At 34.2% G+C, this 25,629-nt stretch overlaps 3 protein-coding genes across 3 annotated transcripts in view; 2 read left to right on the plus strand and 1 right to left on the minus strand.

The window, feature by feature from the left end:
• Positions 1 to 5,141, plus strand: part of OMD (osteomodulin) — an 8,191-nt gene extending 3,050 nt beyond the window's left edge. Inside the window, exons 2-3 of the mRNA XM_012726221.1 lie at positions 2,793 to 3,746; positions 4,231 to 5,141. Coding sequence (XP_012581675.1) covers positions 2,807 to 3,746; positions 4,231 to 4,559 — 1,269 coding nt within the window. The 5' untranslated portion in view covers positions 2,793 to 2,806 and the 3' untranslated portion in view covers positions 4,560 to 5,141. The remainder of the gene's footprint in view (positions 1 to 2,792; positions 3,747 to 4,230) is intronic.
• Positions 1 to 25,629, minus strand: part of CENPP (centromere protein P) — a 158,473-nt gene that overhangs the window by 117,854 nt on the left and 14,990 nt on the right. The gene's annotated exons all lie outside the window — the stretch shown is intronic.
• OGN (osteoglycin) lies at positions 12,350 to 24,766 on the plus strand. Its single transcript, XM_012726222.1, has 7 exons — positions 12,350 to 12,462; positions 13,126 to 13,366; positions 15,324 to 15,417; positions 20,934 to 21,092; positions 21,449 to 21,651; positions 23,381 to 23,476; positions 24,278 to 24,766. The coding sequence occupies exons 2-7, from the start codon at positions 13,172 to 13,174 to the stop codon at positions 24,446 to 24,448; spliced, it is 918 nt and encodes a 305-aa protein (XP_012581676.1). The 5' UTR covers positions 12,350 to 12,462; positions 13,126 to 13,171; the 3' UTR covers positions 24,449 to 24,766.

A 25,629-nucleotide genomic window follows, 5' to 3' on the forward strand; every position in this document is an offset into this window, starting at 1 on the left:
GAACTCATGCGGAAGCGGCTTTAGATTCTCAGTGCTGTGCTTTAACCCGCTGTGCCACCAGGGAGGGCCCCCTTTTTTTTTTTTTTATGGTCCTGATAGTCTTTGCTCCATTGACAGGACATCACTTTTTCCTAAAAACCTCACCCTTCGTTGCTTACATGATTTTATCCATCTCTTCTATCTGGAAATCTTCCACATCTCCTTCTTTGAAATCTCCAGTATACATTCAAAGTCTATGAATCCCAGGATAAAGACAATAGACATAGTGTATTTAGGAATCCATAAGATTTAAAATCACAGATAGGGCCCTCCCTCGTGGTGCAACAGGTTAAAGCATAGCACTGTGTAGCTACCAAAGTCACTGCAGTTCAATCCATGGCCAGGGAGGTGACCCATACGGTGCAGCAGACCTCTCCTGAATTACCCGCTGCTCCTCTCAGCAGTGTACTTTGTCATCTGTCTGTTCTGCTCCCCACTCTGTCTCTGGTGAATCCTTTCACCCTGCACCTCTGGCTTATACCCCAATTCTGTAAGCATAAATAAACAAATCTTTAAAAAACAATAAAATCACAAATAGTAAAAAAATTTCAAACCATTATTGTTTTGGCTTATTGCTGGGGTAAATGAAAGGCAAGGAAAATAATTATCTAAAGCTAAGAGGGAATGAGGTTTTAGAGGTTTTTCTGGAGGAAGTGAAAAGAACGGTTTATGGAGATATTGGATAGTATTTGAAGGATCACATTTAAAATGAGACCAGTTGCTAGTCCTACTGTTCTCTCATATTCAATAGCAAAAGTCAGGCTGAGTGTAGATAAAGAACTGAAGTAATCAGGGAATAGTGACATAAGAAGAAGAGAACCTAAGAGAGCAGGAAGTTTAAGGCACATGTAAAGGAGTTGCGAGAGCGGTGCACTACAGGATCTAGGCTGTAGGAACTGAGTATGGGGAGGCATGGAGGAGAGACAATGATTAATCAGTAGGACCAAAATATGGTAGGTCCCAGTAAACCTGGAAAATTATTCTGTATGGAGTTAGATACATAATAAGTATACAGTTATACAGACAGGAGAAACTGTCAGAATGTGATGTTCTGGTGACCACAAGGCCTGTGGTGTGACAAGGAAGTGCAAGGGCAGCTGGAGGGAATATCATTGAAGGAAAAAGGTTCAGGGCTGCTGGCTCTACCTGAGTAACTCTTAAAATCCCAAGCACACACAATATTTGCATTCTACATACTTCTAGTTTCTTTCAAGACAAGAAACTGAACTACATGGGCCTAGGGACGTCTCTCAAATGGAGTCCTGTTAGAAAAAAAATGATTTAAGTAACTATTTTCTTACCATTATCCCAATGGCGAAAATAATTAGATGAATTCTACATAAGTAGGAATTTCACTACGTACAGGATGCGTTAGGACATTAGAAAGGCATGAAACCCTAGAGGTGAAGGGTAGAAAGAAAGGGCCTCAGAGTGAAACAGCTTGATTCTTTTTATTGTTTAATGTTTTCCTAAATAACATACTTCATCTTTGTGGCTCACTTTCTAATTCTCAGAGCACTGTCACATGTAAATCTCAAATCCTAAAAACTGCCGATGAAATGAGTGAGTGAGGTTTTACAACTCTCATTAGATTGATGACATGTTTTGTTTGCTGTTCTCCTCAGAGACTTTCAGTGACATAAGTGAGGGGACAGAAAAGGATTTCTATCCTTTTTTCTTTTCTTTCTTTCTCTAGCACACAATATCCCACTCCCAACTTCAAGTTCAACAAGAGAGCTAACTATTTTTCTCAAGAAAGGCTTTCCTATACACCCACCCCCAGTCACTAGCTCACTGCCTGCCTCCTTTCACTTTTCCCATCCCACCTTCCTGCTTACTGTACATGGCCACCCTTGCTTTCCTGCCCAGGGCATATTTTCTCATCTCCCTGATCCTCCTCTATTCTCCTGAGACAGTGACAGTGTTTTTTTCAGTATCTGTAAACCTAGAACTTAGCCTAAAAACATTAGCATAAAGAAGGAAGCTAGGAAGATCAGAAAGATGTGTAGAAGAACCTATTAGAAATGGAAACTTTGTAGGGTGCAATATTGTATATCTTTGGGACTTGAAGTAGTAATTCAAGTAGAGTCAGAGATTAAATAATTGTGGAAAATGTTTCAGGAGGAAAATCTGAAGGCATGGTTAGGTTTGGGCAGAAAACACTAAGAGGAAACATGACAGTTATTTTTAAATCTCAAGCTCTCACATAAAGGGAGTATTTTATGTTCTTCCCTCAAACAGAAAGAGTATCAGCAAATAAAGTTGAAGAGAGAAACCTTTGGGTTAGCAAACAGAGCTGAAGTGAGAATTTTTCGGTTAAGGTTAAGAATCTCCTAGGTAACAACTCTGTAACCAAAACATAGGGGCCCTCTTCTCATCAACAGTGACCGTCACTAGGTGACAACAAAGAAGTCCGTATGAATACCCTGTGTTTATAGTTTGAGGGGGGGCATCCAACTTTGGGTTAAGATACATCACACTATTATTGTAAAGCTATAGTCTAGTAGCAAAAGAAATGAGTTTCTATGAAATGGTTACTTAGACTGGTGCAAAGAAGTATGCAACTTTAGAAATATATACTACCTTTTGGTACTTAAACATTAGTTTTGGTTTGAACATTCCCCATTCATTCTGGACATTGTTTTATATATTTCATAGATACCATGCATTTTATATAGTGTCAGTTTACATGAGAATTATTCTAAGTTTTACTCACTTTTCCTGTAATATATTTCCTTTTCTCCCTGCATTAGGAGAAAAAAGGAACATGGGTCTTTTAAGTACAGTATATATCATTTTCTTCTTTTTTGGAGTCAAAGTGTATTGCCAATATGAATATTATCAATGGGATGAAGATTATGATCAAGAGCCAGATGAGGCCTACCAACCAGAATTCCAATTTCATCAAAATGTCGACTATGGAGTTCCTTTTCATCAATACACTTTAGGCTGTGCCAGTGAATGCTTCTGTCCATCTGATTTTCCATTATCAATGTACTGTGATAATCGCAGACTCAAGATAATCCCAAAGATTCCAGCACACATTCAGCAAGTCTATTTGCAGTTCAATGAAATTGAGGCTGTGACTGTAGATTCATTCACCAATGCCACTTATCTTAAAGAAATCAACCTCAGCCACAACCAAATTAAGTCTCACAAGATTGATCACGGTGTGTTTGCTAAGTTGTCAAATCTACTACAACTTCACCTACAGTATAACTACTTAGAAGAATTCCCATTACCTCTTCCTAAGTCTCTAGAAAGACTTCTTCTTGGTTACAATAAGATCTCCAGATTGCAGACAAACGCCATGGATACATTAGCAAATCTGACCATGCTCGATCTCTGTCATAATCATCTCGATGACTCTATGTTAAAGGAAAAAACTTTTGGCAAAGTAGAAAAATTAATGCAGCTCAACCTATGTTATAACAGGTTAGAATCAATGCCTCCTGGTTTGCCCTCTTCACTTATGTATCTGTCTTTAGAAAATAATTCAATTTCTTCTATACCAGAAAATTACTTCAACGAACTTCCAAAACTTCATGCTCTAAGAATGTCACACAACAAACTACAAGACATCCCATATAATATTTTTAATCTCTCCAACTTGATAGAACTTAATGTTGGACACAACAAACTGAAGCAGGCATTCTACATCCCAAGAAATTTAGAACATCTGTACCTAGAAAACAACGAAATTGAACGTATGTAATATTCTATTTTTTAAAGTGTTTTGACCTTTAAAGAAAAAAAAAAAACTCTTTAAAAATCTATGCTTTACACATTTCTAAAAACAACTGCTTTGAAGTAGGACAAGGGAAATGGCAGACATTGGGCCCAGTGAAATGTGTGCTATAAAATGTAATCTTTCTGTTAAATTTTAATACCTTGAACACTGAGAAACAGTAGAGTAAATGAAGTGTAAGTATCCTGCAGAATGGGACTTAGGGTGATTTTCCATTTTTTGAGATTGTTACTAAGAATTTATTTATTACTGAAATAGCTAATGAAACCATCATTGTTCTGATAACATAAAATTCACTTTTATTTTCACTTTCTTCATTTTAGTATTTGGTTAAATAAGAAAAAATTAAACCTAGTCTATTTATAAGTATTCCAATAAAACTATACCCAAAATAGGATTATGGATGTAATGTGTCAGGATTAATTTTTATTTGTATTTTTCAGATATCAATGTTACAGTGATGTGTCCATCTGTTGACCCACTACATTACCATCATTTAACATATATTCGTGTAGACCAAAATAAGCTAAAAGAACCAATAAGCTCATACATTTTCTTCTGCTTCCCTCACATACATACTATTTATTATGGTGAACAAAGAAGCACTAATGGTCAAACAGTACAACTGAAGACCCAAGTTTTTGGGAGATTTCAAGATGATGCTGATAGTGAAGATCATGATGATGTTCATGAAGACCCAGAACAAGAAGGAACAGGAGAAAACACTGACCCTCACTATTATGGAAGTCAAGAATGGCAAGAGACTATATAGGTATATGGTCTAGCATCACAAAATCATATTATTCAGTATTAATTTAACTAAACATGTAAGCTCAATTACTATATGTAGATTAATATATTAGTAAAAATTCAGATTAGATTAAAGTTGTTGGCAACATTTGCATCATTACACAGGATTAGAACTTACTCTAAGTGAAGCAAATCTTCAGAAATTTGAATTAGAATGACAAGTGGAACTCAACTAAATTATACACAAAATTAAGTTGAGAAAAAAGTACATTTCTATTAAAGTAATTTTTCTAAGAATTATGAAAGACGTAGATTTAAAAGCTAAGGAATAGAAGCCATATGCTTAGAATCACCATAATGATGCTTGAATACCAAGAAGTTAATAAGACTGACAGCCATCCATTTAAGTAGTAGATTGCTTTCTCTGACTTAATTTCCAAAAAGCCTTCAAACTTACATTTTAGATCTCATTATCATGACATTTACCCCCTTGCCCTAACACTAGAACACAGGCTGTTTTTTATTTTCAAATGAGGCTATTCTACTAAGGATGCCAGGCATACAGACTCATAAAATTAACTGGACTTATTTTCTCCTCAGCACACCAAACCAACAAAATATGAAATCCTTATTTGGAAAACTGAAAGACACCAAATTATGTCATCACAGTCTGTTATTTCAGCTCATCCAAAAGTCTTTAACGTATTCCATTTTAACAGGGATAAACAAAGGTGTCTTTGTTGTAGTTACACAAAGATTTGCTAACAGGTAACTGCTTATTTCACAATGATAATCTAATGTTAGCAAAGGAAATTATATTAACACTATTAAACATTATTTTCCTAGCACAGTATATTAGAAACATGTACATTATCACCAATATTTATATATTGATAAAATTTGGACAGTCTTTGATATATTCTTAAAACTGCAACAAAGCCTTTATTTAATCTATCATTTTGAAGTATTTTATGTTATGACTTATAATGAAAGTGATTTAACTGCTATGATACATTTTCTTGATCTACAGGCTAACATTATGTAGAATTCCCTAGCTAAGGGATAAATATTAATCTTGGGCTGCCAATACAAGGAATCCAAAGGACAAACAGTAACAATTTGGACAATATGCAAAGACCAAGCATGTAGAACCTCATTTTTAGAACAGTGTTCAAGTGATAAGTCTTTATTTTTTTTTTTTTTAGAGACAAGTCTAATATGAAGACTTTATGCTCTTTATTATCCCTAGGTGGATTACTAGCACTCAGAAGAAACAACATTCACCTGTTCCCAGGACACCCACAATAATCCAGAATGAACATAAACAAGCCCCCATTCATTCATTTAATTAACTTCATCAAATCATTTGGTGTACAAGGGTTAGCAATGATAGGTCAAGAAACAGTCCATGTGGTACATGTGCACCTGTGACACCGTAAGATACAAGTCCAGGTAGAAGGAAAATGCTAGCAGCAAGGGCAGAGCACACTTTCAAGATAAAGAAAAAATTTTCAGGACCATCTCTGTTTTTTGAAAATTTAAAAGCTGGCTATAAATCTAAACATTTAATATGAGCTAATAAGTGAAAAACACTGGCTGTTTTAGGAGATAAGAAAAACAAGACTACTTCTTACCTAGAATAATTTAAAACTTAAGGAGAAATCATGATAGAAAACAAATCAAAATCATAATGATATACCCTTTCACACTCAGATAGCTGAGAATCAAGCAGACAGACTAATACAGACAGTGAACACAAAGTGGAGCCCTGTTAGTGGAAAAGTGGGGTCCTCAAACACAGCTGGTGGGGCTGTCAGTGGTTTGGATGCCTGCCAGTTCTTCAAAAAGTTACCTGTCACCCAACAAATCCACCTCTAGATATGTACCAAGAGTACTGAACACATATGTTCACATAAAAACAAGTACTTAAATGTTCATAGTGGCATTATCCAGTATTAGCCAAAAAAAGATAGTACCCAAATGTTCATCAACGGATGAATGGATAAACAAAAAATGATATATCCACACAATGAAATGTTAGTCAGAAAGAGGTAGTGATATATCTGATACATACCACAACATGAAGCATGAAAATATGCTAATAAAAAGGCAGTCACAGAAGACCATATATTGTACAAATCTATTTCCATGAAATGTGTAGAACGGGAAAATTGACAAAGACAAAAAAAAAAAATTACTGACTGCCTAGGGCTGGCGTCAAGAGACTAGAGGAAAAGGGGGAATGACTGCTAATAGGTACAGCATTATCTTTCTGGGGGGATGAAAATACTTTAAACTGGTTGAAATGATAGCTGTACAAGTGTGAAACAAAGACTCACACACTACCATTCTCTCTTGGTGCTCCCAAGGATGGAACAAGCCATCTTCTTCGGTTCTTTCCAAGATGCTATTCATATAAAAGATGATTGAACAAGGCAGATTTTATTGAAAGTTTCACTAGTGGGGAGGTAGGTGTTTAAATCCTATGCATCCAACCAAATAGATTTCCAAGTTAGTTTGATGGCTTAACTTTCCAAAGTACCCCTGGATAACCTACCAGAGAAGGCAGGGTTTCCTCTACTCCCTCACAAGGATCACAAACACACACACACACAAACACATCCTACAGCTATAGAGCCCAATGAAGAAGAAGGTTAACAGCAATCTGTTGCTTGAAAATGCCCTGAGTAACTCATACTCATCCCAAGTATTTCTCATTCATAACAAAAAGTATTTCTCATTCATAATAAAAAATATCCTCTAGGACAAATTGAAGAAAAAAATATTTCTTCAACTAGTATATCAAGATAGCAGTTATCTATTAGAATTATAGATAAAACCAATTAATTTGATATTTATAACAAGAAAGAAAAATAAGAAAAGTTATCCATTTTCTCATTACACAAAGTGTTAGTTAATTTGCTATGAGGCTAAACTGTGACAACCAATAAATACAAATTACACCATCAGCCACAAGCTTAGTTAAACATAAAAGGTTAATGTGCATTTAGTTCTCAGAAAGGAAATAAAAATGAAGGATATTTCAATTACTTGCTCGTAGTAATTCTAGTGAGCATATTTAGCTTGTGTTTAAATATAGTACCTGAAATACATTTTTACTTTATTGCTCAAGTTTGGAATCACACTAAACTAAAATGCAGATGTAAGCGTATCATATAACACCAACTCCATGGAGGAAAAGTAGAAGAAATAAACCTTGTCTCTTCCATATACTTTCTTTGTTGCAAATAATTCATATGCCCCCAAGAAACTAAAACCGTGATTTCCTGAGTCCAAACCCTATTTTTCAGGATCTTGGGAATAAAGTTTAATAGCAGTTGGATACAAAATCAAATTACAACAGCTAAAACCCCGAAATTTATATTATGTTCCAATTTCCTGGTAAATACCACAACATAAATATAGTACCATGCACTTCTCATTACTTTACAAATTTATTAGGTGCAAATTCACCATATGGAAAAATTAAACTCACAAATCCAGGACATTTTAAGCATGAACCTACCTTTCCTTCTAATGAGTCATAATCCCCCTCCATTTCTGTATCACCCTCTAGTCTGAGAAGTAATTGGAGTCTCATCTTTCTCTCATTTGATCAAAAGACTGGATTTCAAGAAAAAGTATAAAATTTGAGATGGAGATTCACAATCATAGACATTTCACTAAATCATAGAAAATTGAATTTCAAAAGGTCTATATTTAATATCACAGTGATTCTCAATGGGACTTAACTTTGATATTTAGGAACATTTGGCCATGTATTCAGATAATTTTGGTTGCCACAACTGAGGGAGTGTAAGAAGATGGAGGAGGGATACTGGTATCTGGGCAGTTGTTAATTGTCCTATAGTGCACAGGTTGGCCTCCCACAAAGAATTAACAACTCCAAAATTTTAGTTGTTCCAAGGAAGAAAAACTATGCGGTAATCCAGTTCTAATCTAATGCATAAAGAAACCAATGGACAAAGGAACTGAGGCCCAAAGACAACATCACAAGATCAGAGAAGGTTAATGCCATAAGAAAGCTAGCAGTTGATGTTCTGACTCCTAAATCACATTATTACCTATTGTTAGTGGAGGAAGACAGATTCTTCCAGCTGTTAGCATTTTTTGAAAGCCAATCTAGGTAGCAGTTTTATCAGTAGACCTAAGCCACCTCTGAAAAATACTCCCTCCTAGAAAAATCTTTGTTTCCTATACTCTTTTCCATTCAAATTGTTTGCTGCTGAGAAACAATTTGGAGGTTGAACCATTAGCCCAATGGGGACACATTCAAAGTTATGAAACTATACAAAAACTAAGAATAATGCAACAAGATCATGATAAAGGATTTCACAGAGAACATGCTCTCACTTTTGGATACAATATCTGCACTTGAGCACAGAACAGTTTTCATCTGTTATTACCATACAGTGAAGCCAAGGGTGGGACTAGTCATACCTGATAGTTTTAGGGGTGCATTTTGGCCTTGCCAGATAGCCAACGATGTGATTTAGGATAGGAGCTTTGGCTCATGCTAAATTAACCTGGAGGCTGAGTTCAATCACACGGGCACTTAATCAATTGATCATGTCCATGTAATGAAACAAAAACTCTCAACAGTGGTCTTGCTAGTGCATCCACAGTTGCCACACATAGGCTGGGAGGGTAATTCTTCTTGAGAACAATGGAAGTCCTGAATTTAGATGCCTCCCAGATGCTGATCAATGCACCTCTTTCTTGGCTGCTTCTTATGTGTTTTTTTTTCCTGTGATAAACCATAGCCACAAGTTTAATTGCTTTCACGGAGTTCTAGGATCCTTCCAACAAATAATCAAATGTGAGAGTAGCTTTGGGAAGACCCCCAAAATTGCAGCTGCTGTCAGAAGTGATGATAACCTTGGGAATATACTCTCCAATTTTAAAGTTTGGGAAACATAGGGCTTTTTTCCCAGTGTAATTCTGAAATGTTCCCAGAATTTTACCTTTGGCAGTTACCTCCTCTTCTGTGTGGGCATGACTTCTTTCTTTGCACTAGCGAGACATGACAAAGGTTTTGTGTGACTGTAGTAAGTACTGCATGAAACTATACTCCTATCCTCTAAAGATTCTCTCCCTCTGGCTATGAGGAAGCTAGCTGCCATGCTGTGAGCTGCTCTATCGTGGAGGCCATGTTGCGGGAACTGAGGGTGGCCTTCGGCCAACATCCAACTAAAGCAGAGGCCTTTAGGCCCACATGCTGCAGTGCACAGCGGTCCACAATTGCATCCTTTATCCTGTTTACCTTTGAAGTAACACTGACTGCAAATTTCAGATGAGAGCTTGAAATAGAGAACCAAGCAAAGTCTTGCCCAGTCTCTTGACTCAAAAAAATGTGAGATAAATGTATGTTACTTTAAGCCACTAAACTTGTCATAAATAGCCAATACAGTAGTGGTATTCTTTAGAAATGTAACATTAGAGGATTATTTCTAAAATAAAAATAGGCCATGACATTCACTAGCTTAAAAATCTCTGTGGTCTCTCACTAGCCACAGAATAAAGTTCAAATACTTTAGCAAGACATACAGGACTCTCCTTAACTGGGCCATCTTTCACCTCTCTCTCTCCTGCCTACCTCCAGTCATATCCAACAAAATACAAATTTTCTTTATCATCCACCCTATGCCATCTGTGTGCTACTCCCCTTCCCAGAACATCTCCTGGAGCACCCTGTCCCCCCACTTTCTTCCTCGTCATCTCTGCAGAAGTCAGCTGGGTGCTGCCTCAGTGGCCTTTCCAGGCCCCAACAGAACACTGAGCATTACTGGGCAGCAGGGCTCACCATGTTTTCTGTTTGCTGTCCTTCCTTCTTACCTAGGAATGGCCATAAATTCACTGAAAGTGTCCTTCCTTCTTACCTAGGAATGGCCATAAATTCACTGAAAGTGTCCTTCCTTCTTACCTAGAAATGGCCATAAATTCACTGAAAGGGAAATATGTTTGCTTGCTAAGCTAATTGTCTATAGTTCTGGCAGAGAACTGGTGCTCAATACATTTATTAAATCAGATTGTAGTCATTGGTTATAACTTTGCAATGAAAGCTATAATTCTCAAAATGATTTTCTGAAGTACAAATTATGAAATTGTGAATCTTTTAAGAGTCTCTAAATCTGGTCATTTAATACCTACCCAGTTCACTTCTCACAATCTTGCCAAACCTTTACAATGCAAAACAAATCAACATCTTCAGTTTCATTATTTGACATTTTCAAAAACTTTTAAAGCTTTAAAATTGATCATTTATATCAACGAAAACTAGAGAATATCACAACCAAATTTATTCCATTTCCAAATAAAACATGAGTTTTCAAGACTTGGTCTAAGTTTTAATTTGAAATGCTTTATACACAATTTTGGGTAAAAAAATGGTATTCTTTCATTTTCTGTTCTATTTTTAGTGAAATATTTATCCTTTAGTTTTTAAATTTTTATCTTAGAGAAAAAAATACCACCATGATTGCTAAAAGCAGTAATCAGTGATTTTAAAATAAGTGAATCTTTAGTGATGCTCAGTTATAAATATTATTTCAATTCCTAACAATCAAATTTAATATTAGAATAGCTTCATACAGTTCTCTTCATTTAGCAAACAAAGATATCACTTACTATTAAACCTACATTACAAATCAAATTTACTTTTTTTTTTATTTTATTTTTAAAGATTTATTTTATTTGTTCATACAGAACCGGGGTACAGGCCAGAGGTTCAGGAGTGGCAAGAGGCTTCACCAGAGACAGAGTGGGGAGCAGAACAGGCAGATCAACGAAGTACACTGCTGAGGGGAGCAGCGGGCGGGTCAGGAGAGGTCTACCACGCCATATGGTCACCTCCGGGGCAGGCGGGGATCGAACTCATGCAGAAGTGGCTTTAGCTTCTTAGTGCTGTACTTTAACCCACTGCGCCACCAGGGAAGGCCCAAATTTACTTTTAAAAAGCTGTTGTGATAGCTAGGGCCACTGTAATATACAACTAAACTGAGGGAGCAGCAAATGACTGGAATATAAAATAATCTGTGTTAAGACTAATTTTTCCACTGGATATTTCTTGACTCGATACTAATTATAGTTCTAGAACAATATTTTTACTCTTCATAAAACTAAAAGCATAGACTATGCTTTGGATTTGGTGTTTCGTTTCATTTACAAAGCAGATGTTTCATCTCTTGGGAAAGCATTAAACTGAAAAGCATGATTCTATAACTATGTCATCTTCACAAATTTTCACTAAAGCATTAGTATCTATTACACAAGGTAAAAATAACACACGCTATGGTAATTAGCGGAGGCAGGTTGAGCACAGCAGTTACAAATACTTAAGCACAGTGCTCTAGTACAAGGCACCACGTTTCACCCTTGAGAAAGAATGTTGGCAAAGATTCCTACCACATGGAAACTGCTTTTAAAGCTGCTGGGCCCTGAAATTCTACTCAGCAGTTTGAAATTGATCCACGGCTTTCCTCATTCACCCTCCCATTGGGGGCAAATGCACAGACATGAGCGTCTATTGAGGAAAACCACAAAAACGGTACAGCTGCAACGGTAGGCTCTTTTCTCACATATTATTTTAAATGTTGTTTGTTAAGATGTGACTCATCTTGAGCAGCCTTAATAAATGTTAACGCCACCTCTCATTTTTGAAGATTCAGTTACCTTGAACAATTATTTTTTAACAAGCACTTCTGTATGTCATTTTATAACTTTAATATCCATGCAGGCAAGAGCAGGGTGCTGCACAAGTCTCAGAACCATATGATTCTTAATTTTCAGCCACTGATTCTTGACAAACTGGCATCTACAGTGCAACATCAGCAACTCTGAAGGATTCTGCTTGAAGTTACTCAAGAAAAAAATCTGGAATGTGCACCACCAGATAAAGTCTATTGGTGAGCCTAAAGGAATCTTTCCCTTAACATCTTCTTACTCCTTGATTAAAGTTCTATATTTTATTCTTATCTAAAATACTATTTTTAAGTTTTTTATAATTTAAATTTTAAAAGCAATTTATTAATTAAAAATAATGATACCAATGAAAATGACAAAACTAAAACTTTAAGTATGGTTTTCCCATATTCTATACCACTTAAAATTAAGTGTTAATGATTACTATTCATACTGTTAGATTTAAAATTTAAAAGCTTTTCTTGAAACTTGTTTCTGTTAATCTAATACAAATCAAGTGATCTTATAAAGTAGCTAAGTAGAACATGATATTTTTAACTCACATGAGACACGATCTTGGGTCTTCATTTTAACCATTTGTACTACAGGTATCTTAAGATTTCAACTGTATAGAGTACCTTTATTCAACATACTTAATTATTAATGAGCTTACATTATTAATATTGCTTGAACTTTTGATAAAAAAAGAAATCACTTTCTGAAACTTTTTTTTGAAATATCACTGCTACATAAAAACTTTCAGTATCTAATTAAAGATCACTAAGGGTTAAATACTTGTTCTCTGGCCTTTACTGCATACACCCTGCCAAAAAGTCCTCTCTAAGCTTTTAAATATTGCTTCGATGGTCTGTGTTTTTATTTCCAAGGAAAAAGAGAGTATTGTCTCGCAGTCAGCAGGCCACTAGCTTATTAATGTCCAGTCACCTTGCTAAAATGAAGACGCTGCAGTCTACATTTCTCTTGTTATTATTTGTGCCTCTGGTAATGCCAGCACCACCAGCTCAAAAGGACTCACGAGTTATCTATGATTATGGAACAGATAATTTTGAAGAAAACTTGTTTAGCCACGATGATGAGGATAAATACCTGGATGGAAAAAATATTAAGGTACTTTATTTCTATTCTAATTTTTACTTCTAAAATAGTTCCCCACTTAAATGCATGTTTTTTGCTTATTTCTGGATGTGTCTGAGAAGGCAAAGTAACAAAAACAAACATTTTAAGTGATTCAAAGCAATTTATTGTAATTACCCCTAAGCTTATATTTTTTAAATATGTATGCTTCCAAATCAATGAACAGTATCTATGGTAACTAAGCAGTATCTATAGTAACCCCCCTCCCAAATTAAGAAAAACTCACCTTTAAGATGATTCCTGAGCAGTTGAGATTTATATGGTAAGTAACATTATATAACACTTTATATTTGTATATTACATTGCCTCAAAATTAAAACAGCAGCAGTGTCTCTAAGGAAAAATAAAGATGGATTGCCAGTATAAGGTTTATTTTTTTAAGAAAAAGTGGTTCAAGGAAATATATAGATGTGACTATTTTGGTATTCATTTTAGCATTTCACAATAGTTTACATATGCCAACTATATACACACAGTATAACAAATGAAAAACTACTTAACATGGGCTTTCTTTTTAAATCAGTTTCAACAATTTACATTCTACCATTGTGCACCAAGTAACTGTTCTTGAGCTAACCCTCTACAGGCATAGCTTTCACAACACATCTTTCTCACTTCATTCCTATGGGCTAAGTAATCACTTGTGGTTTTCTTGGCACACAGAAATGAATGCTGGGTAAAGGAAAAAGTTAATGCAGCACATAAATATCTGGTGCTTGCCTACTGTCACACTAAGAAAAATGCAGCCAAATATATAACCATGTTTGTCATGTTAAAAGTTCTCCACTATAATTAGGATGGCAAGGATTTCAAATACATATAATTATTTCTTTTCTTTTAGTATACAACGAAAAATGTTAATATTTTAGTATTAATTTTGCCTGACATTAACACAAAAAGGTATATCCATAGCTTTAACAACAGAGACCTGTCATAATTAGTTATTGACTCAAGTGGTTGATTTTAATTTCAATCATTTCAAAAGAGCTCTAACCCCCTGAAAAGTATAAGTTTCTAAAAAGGAATACCTTTCACTCTTTGTGCTGCTGTAGAAGTGTTTCTATCTCCATATAAAAGTAGGGACTCAGATGTGAGAAAAGTGGAGTAGAATTCAATGTACTTAACACATTGTGTTAATGTACTAAAGTGTTAATGCAGAGTGCTCAATAGAAAAAAAATTAAAGTGGAATATGCTTCCAAAAGAGCTCACAATATATGTAATAGTCCAGTAGCTGAAAATGAATTCTTCCAGAACAGCAAACAGCACAAATAATAAAGACTCAGTCCTCCCAGAGCTAACAGCGCACAGAAAGGTGGTTTGCAGTGGCTAGGTAGGGTGGGATAGAAGAGCTCCACCAGCCATGGCTTGATGGAGGCACGAAGGTAAGTAAATGGGTGGCTTCCACAAGAGGTGGAAAGAGTTTCTTTAGTACCTTACTCCTGATATGCCTAGGGCTTTAGTCCAGTTCAACATGGAAGACTTTGATATCAGGAACTTAGTTCAGACAAGAATCAAAAGGAAGAAATAAAAGAGCTACACTACATAAAGATGCTCTCAAGAGGGTATCTTCATTCAGGTTTCATCTCAGAAAAACTTTGATTCCAAATCAGAGAATTCTCTCTTGGTTTTTATTTGGAATTTCAATAGCTTTTAACATTCACTAATCACTGACTTTGGTTTGTGAATAATAATAATAATAAGATACAGTTCTTTTATTAATGGAGCTCACAATCTGGAGCGAATACATTTAAAATCAATATTTACATTAGAATTTAATGAATGATAAAATAGAATTATATATAAAATCCTAATGGAGCACAAAGAAAATGCTGCTATGACTATGAGAAGATAAATATCCAAGATTCCTTAGTTTTACGATCAAAATAATGTTTTTCACAACATATAACACATTTTTTATTTTTCCAAAAGGAAAAAGAAAGTATGATAATACCTCATGAGAAAAGTCTTCAACTACAAAAAGATGAAAGTAGTACACCATTACCACCCAAGAAAGAAAATGATGGTAAGAATAAATTGCCTAACTTTTTTAAAAAAAGAGCTTTTAAAAGATAGCTTATCTAGTTCCCTATTCATATTTTCCTAGATGTAGTCATTTCTAGATGTTGGAACTATTTAATGTACAAATACAGATTTCAATTTCACTTTTGGTCACATGGGTCATTTGCTTTTTTTTTTTTTTTTAAATAAATGAGGTTACTTCCAAATGTAAAAAAAAAAAAAAAAAGGATAGCTTATCACGTGACTATGGTGATGGTTCACAGGTGATGAGCTGGTGGGAATTTTATAGGGATTTATTGAATTATTGCACAAAAATGAATACCATGAAAAAAAATAAATAGCTTACAATGGAATTTTATTTCTTAAGTAATCAAAAACTGCCCCAGGATACAGTCACTTCAAATAATAGAATTTTTTCTCCAGAGATAAAATCAAAACGATATTCTGGAAATTTGCTATCCCACTTTATGAGTGAGAAATGTGCAACACAAACATTCAAGGTAAACCAAAACATACTCCAAGTTTAGTCTCTACAAAGTATGTGCTTAATAGTTCTTATTTGATTTATTTAAACCCTATCATAGAACATTATTTTGTATGACATAAAAAATATGTTAATTTCTGTCTTACTATAATAAAATTAAAATAGGAAATGCATCTCAAGAAATCTGAAAGGCATAACAGTAAAAATAGATTTGAACAAATGAAAAGACAGTCTTGCTCTTGGATAGAGTAATCCAATATCACAAATGTCAGTTTTCCCTAGCAACTAACTTCTTTAAAGAACTGGTAAAGTTGATTCTGAAGTTCATATGGAAAAACAATTATGAAAGAGCAGCCAGAGAAACAGTGAAAAAAATGACATCTTTGGGAATCAGATGTATCACATATTAGGACATTCCGTAAAACTGCTATACTTTTATGAATATGGGAAAGTGGAACATAAATAGATTTCAAAGTTCAGAAACAGAAAGAAATTTATGTTGAAATTTCATATATAATAGAGGCAGCATCTTAAATCACTGAAGCAAAGATGATGTTTTTAAAGTGATGCTGAAACTGGGTAATCAAGTGACAAAAGGATACAATATATTCATACCTTCCATGGATAAGTAAACTCCAAATAGATCAGAATATAAATGTAAAAGTGAAACCATACAGATGCTAGAAGACAACATAGGTGTGTGGGTTGCCTCAAAATCCAGAGATAACAATAGACAAAAGTGAGTAAATTTGACTATACAATAGGAACGTTTGCATGGCCAAAAATTTTAAAGCAAGTGAAAACTGAGAAAAGTATTTCAACATGTATCACTGATAAAAAGTTAGTATTTCCAGTTCACAAAGAAACATGTAAAAATTTAGGAAGAAAGAAACTGACCAAAAATTCATTAAAAAACAGGCAAAGATATGAAAAGACAATTCATAAGATGTTCAATAGCACACTGGAAAATGTAAATTAAAATCATACTGAGATACCATTTTTAAACTCACTTGATATCCAAAAATTACAAATGTTGCAATATATTAATATATTTCAAGGTTGAATCAGACACTCACACATTGCTGGTGGGAATGTAAAATGACAAGTTTTTTTAACAGAATTTTAACAGAATTTCACATTATCTAAAAGAATCAAACATGCATTTATTTTGTAGCAAAGTCATTAACTTCTAGGAACACTAAAACACACCTTGAAAAGTAAGAAAATAGATATGCAACATCATTGAAGCACTGCTTCCAATTATAAAATAATGGGAACAATCTAATTAGCCACATGTTGAAGAGTAGATGAATAAATAATGGTATATCCACAAAAGGGAAGACTATGCAGCTGTTAAAATGAACAAGGAACTAACATGGAACCAATGTATGTAAACATGAACCAACATACAGTGACTCCCCAGAGTATATTATGTGAAAAAAACAAAGTGCAAAGAGTATCAACAGTATGCTTCCTTTTATCTATAATAAAAGGAATGCTTAAAATATATATCAGCAGTTCATTTGTGTGAAAGAAATCATGAAACATAATAAAAAAACTGAGACTATGACTTACAGGTTACAATAGAAACAGGTGTTGAAAAGGGGAAGTGGGATCTGGGGTCTCATTGCTACTAGGCTCTTTCAACAGAGAGAACCAGTAAACACAGAAATGCTGCCTATATGAACATACATTTTTTGTTTAGATTTTATTTTAGAAAAGATTATGTTTCATATAGGCAAACAAATTTATAAATAAAATCCATAAGTATAAGATTCCAAAGTGGAAACAAGTAGAGAAACATAAACTTAATTGTACTTCAAGTGAACAACAAAAACACATTTTCCCTATTTATACAGTGAAAGAATAAGATCCAAGTAACCTTAAAACAGCTTTTCTGACTATTTACTTTTAGGCTAAAGACTAAACAGACAACTACTAAAATTCCAATAGGATTGTTTTCTACAACATTAGCGGCTAGCAATAATAAAACTACGTAAAGAGTTTTCTAGGACTGAATAGGGCAGAGTAGGTACATGGGGGCTAGTGAGAGCCAGTTTTCTCACCACTAGAAGGGCCATTCCAAATACAGACAGGACGAAGGCAATGCAGGTTATCTGTACCAAGTCTGATTTGTACACAGAAACAGATATAGACATGTTCTGTCTCTTTATGCTAGTGTGCATTTGTAATATGCACAAAGTGTGCCATACATTTGTCTACGTATGTGAATATATAGGGATTGGACAGGACACAAGTCATACACTGCCATGTATTTCCTAGTTCTCTCTGTTGATGGAGCCTAGCAACAATAAGACCACATAGCACCCACACAGAAACCTTAATTTCTAAACACCCTTTTCCATTAAAAAGGAATAGTGCTCCTATGGTGATAGCACACAGGTGATTTGGTGATGGGAAGTCCACAGGGATTACAACTGAGATAGAAAAATACACAAGATGTTGTAAAAATAAACCATTATGTATACATACATATCTATATATAAAAACAGTGCTCACTGGAAAAATATCTGGGTCAGGGAAAAGGCATGATTGGTCTGAGCATCTTGCCATACCAGAAAATAGGGAGGCTCTTAAAGAATTTCAAATTTTTAATTAATCAAAATATAAAAAATAGGTATAAATTTGCAAACAATTTTAAAAGGCACAAGACCTATGCATTACAATCTAGACAAGCAATGCTGAGAGAAGTTGAAGACTAGACATATGCAGACATACACCATGCTCAAGAAAACAGAAAACTGAATATCACTAAGATGTCAACTTTCCCCCAAATTATCTGTAGATTCAATGCAATTCCAAATAAGTCATTATAGGCTCTTTTTAGTGTGTGAAATTTACAAGTTGATTATAATATTTATATGGAAATGCTCAGAACACAGTAGAGCCAGAACAACACTGAGGAAGAAGACAAGTTTCAGGATTTATACTACTTAATGCTAAGATGTCTTATGAGACCACAACAGTCAATATATTGTGGTACTGGCATAAAAATAAACAAATAGATCAATGGAACAAAACAGAGTCCAGAAGCAGACTTACACAACATGGTCAACTCTTTCAGTTTTGTTTTTTTTTCCCCTAATGGTGCCAATGCAATTTGATGGGGAAAGGATAATCTTTTTTAAAAACAGTGCTGAAAAAAACAAATATGAAAGGGAAAAAATGAACTTTGACCCTTTTTACATTAATATAAAAATGAACCCAAAATGAACCCAAAATGAACCCCATACCTAAATATAAATACCTTAAGCTATATGAATTCTAAGACAAAGTACAAAAACTTGGTGATTGACAAAAATGCCTTAACTACAACATAAAAAGCATGACCTATAAAAGAAACCAGTTGTTTTTCATTAAAGTTAAAAATGTTTGCTCTTTAAAGACACTGATAAGAAAACAGACAAGTAACCGACTGGAGGAAAACATGTGCAAAACATCTACATCTGCAATATATAATTTGTAATTCATTAATAATAATATTAAAAAGACACATTTAATAACAGGCAAAAGATATGAATAGTAACTTCACCAAAAAATATGTGGATGAGTGTGTAGACACAGTAACTTCACCAATATGGGGATAACAGTGTGTAGATACAGACTTACAAATACACACACACACACACACACACACAAAGGTGCTCTGCGTCATTTCTCTTAAAAAAATACAAACTAAAACACAGGGTCTCCACAACACATTTTATCTGAATGACTAAAATGACAAAGTTGGACCACACTAAATGTTTTTAGGCTGTGAAGGAACTGGAATTCTTATGTGTTGCTGATGGGAAAGCAAAGTGGCAAAAACACTTTGGAAAACAGTGGAACTTTCTTCGAAAAGGTAAAAGATACACATGTAAAACCCAATCATTCTACTCAAAAGTATTTACCCAAGAGAAATGAAAGCGACTAGTTCACACAAATTTATACATTAATGTTCACAACAGTTTCCTCTGAAATAGCCAAAACCTGGAACCAACCCAAATGCCCAAGATGTGATCGTGAACTGTATTTACAGACACAATGAAATATTACCATGTAATAAAAAAGGAATGCACTATTAATGAATCTCAAAATAATTATATAGTGAAAGAAGCCATGTAAAAACATACAGTGCATGATTAGTTTAATGTAAAATTCATGAAAATGCAAACTAATATATGATGATAGCAAGCATATTCATGGTTACTTGGGGCTAAGAGCAGGAGGGAGGGATTGGCAAAGGGCAAACTTTTTGTGTGATAGATCTCTTGATGGTGGTGGCTTCATGGTAGATATATGCATCAAAATTTACAAATTACGTAAGTTAAATAAATTTTATTGTATGTTATTTATTGCATTGCCTGGCAAGAAAAAAAAGAGCTTAAAAGTGTTCTCATTGGATAACGTGCAAAAATGAGATTATCAAAATATAACGACAGTTAGGTATTATAACTCATAGAATAAAGAATTTTTAACTCCAACTAATAGAAAAAAGACAAGAATGTTCACCTACAACAGAATTCCAACTAACAAATATAGGAGTAATGGAATTAGAAACTCACTTTTGGTAACTGTACTAGTGATAAAGATTCAGATAAGAATCATCAATAGGTGCTAAAACTAAAGAGCTGACATGTGATGCAAAATAAGATATTTGGAGCCTCAAAGTAGTTACTTCTATGGGAGGTACTTATTTATTACGAAGTGAAAAGAAGTAACTTGATAGAGTAAGCAGCACAGTATCTCTGCAGGAATCAATCTGACTAAAGGCAATATCATCAGGAACAAATGAGGAAATGTATTGTCAATCAAGTCAGCAATTAAGGGATTACTGTTCAAAGGATAGAGAATAAAAAATAAAATTCTGGTGAATTAGCAGGTACCATATAGGTCATTAGCTATCAGGCCTGTGATATCTTTCTGATTACAATTTAGTAAAAAATCTTCTCAAATTATAATAACACAATAGCAATAATTTCACCAGAGGCCCAAATATGCTAAAACTTCTATGACTTTGTTTCTCATTTTAGAAATGCCCACGTGCCTGCTGTGTGTTTGTTTAAGTGGCTCTGTATACTGTGAAGAGATTGATATTGATAGTGTGCCCCCCTTGCCAAAGGAATCAGCCTATCTTTATGCACGATTCAACAAAATTAAAAAGCTGACTGCCAAAGATTTTGCAGACATACGTAAGTTAATTTTAAATATGCTTCTATTCAGTCAAATGTAATACTTACTTTCCAAGATTTACAATAGGAATTTCTTTCAAACTGCCTGAGCATTCTGGAGTTCAAACAGACAAGGATGGAAATACTCTATTAACTCTAAATTCTCTTCCAAACCTGGAGTTCCAAAATAGGTCCAAGTACAAGGGCTATCAGTCCCAAGAACAGAGTAAATGTTTAGGATTCATTCCCTAGTTGTTAAATGTGCACTAGGAACTAAAAATTAAAGATGCTTGAAAGACCTGTTGACCAAATGTTTTTCTCTAGTCCACACATAAGAGAATTTAACTTCATGTTTCATTGCATATTGTTTCTTCAAGCTAACTTAAGAAGAATTGATTTTACGGGAAATTTGATTGAAGATATAGAAGAGAGCACTTTTTCACAACTGTCTTTGTTAGAAGAACTGACGCTTGCTGAAAATCAGCTCTTGAAACTTCCAACTCTTCCCCCTAAGCTTATTTTATTCAATGCAAAACACAACAAAATAAAGAGTAGAGGAATCAAAGGAAATACATTCAAAGTAAGTATTTCATCATATGACTGAGTACAATATCAGTTTTACACCATGATAATATGAATTTTATCTTCTAAAACTATTTTGACTTATTGCAAGTGAAAACAAATTGATCTAGTTGCCACCCTCATTGCACCAAGACTCTACAAAACCTCAAGATGCGAATTTACCTGTTTCTCTGTTATTACAACATTAGTAAAGTATAAATGCCAGAAAAAAATAAAATTCTAAAAGCAATCACTGAATTCTATTTTTAACACTTAAAAGTATGAGAACATAAAGTTCTGTAAGTAGACTTCCTTTTGAATTTGACAAATACAAAATTCTGTATACAATAAAAATGAAATACATTTCTTAATTTAGCAATTCAAGAAAATACTATATACAGGAAAAAGAAAAGGTAATATCTGATTTAGGTTGTCTCAAAATGCACAGAAAAAGAATCACTTCAGCCCAGAACTCCCAGAAGGAATCCCACCTAACTTTGAATAGACTGTCTTGCTGCTGTTGGCAACAATTTCATTCAGAAGGAAAGTTTGTAGTTTCTGATATTAATGCCTGATAGAAGTAACTAAAACTACCAAATATTATGAAGCTTACCATAGTCAACCAAATGAACAATCTGTCTATAAAAATTTCCATTTTAGTCTGTTTTTGCTTAAATTTAAGGAATTCTTTTTCAATACTCAGGGGCATTTTTAGGACACACCAAAAGTTAAGGGATACCTAGGGGACTTTAAAACTGGACTTATTTTAAAAATAAACAAAACCCTTTTAATTGAAGATACATAAGTCAAATTGGTCTTTGAATAACTGGCATGTTAAACACCTGAGCATCAACATTTCACAAAAGGAATCTTTGGTTATTTTGGGCTTGACACACATATCACAGAAGGGATTCATGACAAGTTGGTATGGAAATGATAAACTCAGACACTTTGTAGTTTTGTTTAATACCCTAGACTGTCACAGGCACCGGTATAGTCAGCTTACTCTAACCCATGTAAAGGGTTCACCAGAGGAAACAGTGGTGTGTAACTCACAGGGAAAGCAACAATTTGGCGTCCATATGGTAGATGCTAAAGAAAAGATTAAAATAATAGGAAAGCAATTATTAAAAAAAACAAAATTAGCACATACTGCCACAGGATACATATCAAAAGTAAGGTAAAAGATTACTGTCAGGGGAAATGGCACCTTAAAATCATATCACAAAATCATACAATAGTGGGTTACTGATAATGAAAGTAATCCAATACAGAGCTCTTAGCAAAAACTCCCAAGTATTTAGTAAATTGCTTTGGGAAACATCTTACTTACAGTCATATACATATTTTAGGATAATTAATTTTTCTAGCAGTTGGTGGTATTGAAACAGGAAGTTATGGAAATTTCCAAGAGATATTATGATGGCACTAATATACAATCTAGTTTGGGGATTAACCTCTTCAGCAATCTCCAGACAAGTTCAAAGAGCCTAGATGTTGACATACGGGTTAATGCCAAAGGAGAAGACAGAAATGTGGGATGTAACAAATTCTACCTGCCCTTCTTGAAGGAACAATATACTATTTGTGAAACCCCACTAACTAAAAACTACTATATTGATAATAGTGTTGATGTGTAGCCTTATCAATCTCTAAATATGTATATCTTTATACATACATGTATATATATAGCCTGGAACCTATAAAAAAAATGCACTGACTTAAGCTAAAGTTCTTCTTTCTTACAGAAATTGAATAACCTCTCCTTTCTCTATTTGGACCACAATGAATTGGAATCTGTGCCTCTTAATTTACCAGAAAGCCTACGTATAATCCATCTTCAGGTATGACTGCTCTTTTCACAATATCTAATTTTAAATTGCCTGTGGCTCAATCTTACGACTTATTAGGAAACTCACTTATTCATATCTCTGGGGTAGTGTGATTAAAAGCGTTGCTAGCCCAATGCACTTTCCTGTCCAGATTATTGATATTGAGCTGGGGTTTTCTCTAGTGTGCACAGAGTAGCTCCTCATTAACCTGACATGCGGATTTGACATCAGGGAACAGTAAGACCTCTGCTCTATGTCTCTTTCTCCAAATAGCTATAAACATTTGCAGTGAAAAGTATTTTTCCACTAACTTTTTTGCCCAACATCAACTTGAGGTAATAGAAAAATGAAGAGGGTATGAAAAGAAACAAAAATTTGTCTTTCAGCATCACAAGAATTTCAAGTGTTCTTTTTACTTTTGTAAAGAATATTTAAGAACATAGCATCTATTTTGAGTTGATACTCATCCATTTTGAGTTGAGACTCATCCATTTTGAGTTGAGACTCATCCATTTTGAGTTGAGACTCATACTCATTTTTCCAATTAGTATAACTTTATTTATACTCTGAGCTTTTCTGATACATGGATATTATTCTGAAAATTAGCAAGTAGTCTATTCTTTCAAAATAACACTGTATCTTTAGGGGGAGGTAGGCTGAGATTATAATTTATAGAGAGTTTTAATACCAAAAGGAAACATACTGTCAATCATATTAGTCACTTTTTATATAAATGACCCTGTGAGATCCCATTATATAGATACAAAAGGTTAACTTTAGATTTCTGAACAACTTTCTTCTTTTATTTTCCAGTTTAACAACATAACTTCAATTACAGATGATACATTCTGCAAGGCTAATGATACCCGTTATATCCGGGACCGGGTTGAAGAGATACGCTTGGAGGGCAACCCCATCATCCTTGGAAAGCATCCAAACAGTTTTATCTGCTTAAAAAGATTGCCTGTAGGGTCCTACTTTTAACCACTTTCAATGCAGTATATAAACTGAAATATATACATACTTATAATCTGTACAACAATGTCTAAAGGAGCACAAATATTGCTTCATTAACTTTGTATTCCATTATGAAGCAATTTATGGTTTAAGCAAGGATGTTAAAAAATCTGACATGACTGAATCGATAAGTTCCAAACAAAATAATGTGAAAATACTTAAATAGCATTATAAAACCCTGGTAGTTTATACTGGAATGTCATGTTAGGTATGTTTTATATAAATATTCAAATTTAAGAAGCATTATTTCCATTACTAATAAAGTGAGAGGATAAGTCCAAGAAACTTTCAACTATTTGTCTTTCCCTGGCCTTTACTGAGTCCTAAAGCATCTAAGACAGATGTTCCAAAAACTTTGAAAAGCTAAATATTTCCAGCGATCTCCCATTTTTCTCTTATGATTCATACATTATTCATTATGGAGTAGGAATTTTGTTTCTATTAAGGCAGCTATTACATTTACTTAGCCTGAGAAACAGGACAAGAATCATACTTACATAAAAGTCTCCAAATAACTGATAATTTTACTCATTGAGGAAAAATAACATAGTAATGTTCAAAGTTATTCTGCTACAAAGTCACACATTTAAAAGCTTCAGTAAAATTGTAATAAATTTCCTTCATCTAAATATTAAAACCCTAAGTCTACTATAGAACATTTTAGGAAGTCAAGCAGACCAAAGTCAGTATGCTTACAAGAAAAATCAAAGGTTCACCCCATTTCTCACACAACAGCCATAAAATTCTCTATTGGAAAAGTTTTCAAATATGATACATACTGCAAAATAATTTCAGTTTACAGTATAAGAATAAAAAGTTCCTCAATAAAAACCAAGCTAATTCTTTGGTGTTTTGCACACCACCCTCCCAACCACTCATACACATCTCTATTTTCATACAGACTACATATTCAATAGTGAGATTTCATCTCCAGTCTAATAGTGATTTTAAACTACCAGATTAAAGTTCCTAAAATAACTTTCTTCTTGCTTAAGCCCCATTCAAAACTGTTTCCACATTGTTATGGGATTACATGGAAAACTGTCAGTACTTTAGAAACATGAAATGGAATGTGTTAGTAAAATTACCAACACTGTTTCCAAAAGAAACTGGAATCAAATTGGTCAGAATCAAGTTGGCCTTTGTAT

This window comes from Condylura cristata, unplaced genomic scaffold (genome assembly GCF_000260355.1).
Source record: "Condylura cristata isolate star-nosed mole 26May11 unplaced genomic scaffold, ConCri1.0 scaffold00017, whole genome shotgun sequence".
Taxonomy (NCBI): Eukaryota; Metazoa; Chordata; class Mammalia; order Eulipotyphla; family Talpidae; genus Condylura; species Condylura cristata.

What these genes read in the sequence shown, in the direction of transcription:
- OGN (XM_012726222.1), top strand. Translation starts at nt 13,172, where the DNA reads ATGTCCAGTCACCTTGCTAAAATGAAGACGCTGCAGTCTACATTTCTC. An exon ending in TGGATGGAAAAAATATTAAG is followed by an intron (nt 13,367 to 15,323) that starts GTACTTTATTTC and finishes TTTTTCCAAAAG; the next exon opens with GAAAAAGAAAGTATGATAAT. An exon ending in TACGTATAATCCATCTTCAG is followed by an intron (nt 23,477 to 24,277) that starts GTATGACTGCTC and finishes TTTATTTTCCAG; the next exon opens with TTTAACAACATAACTTCAAT.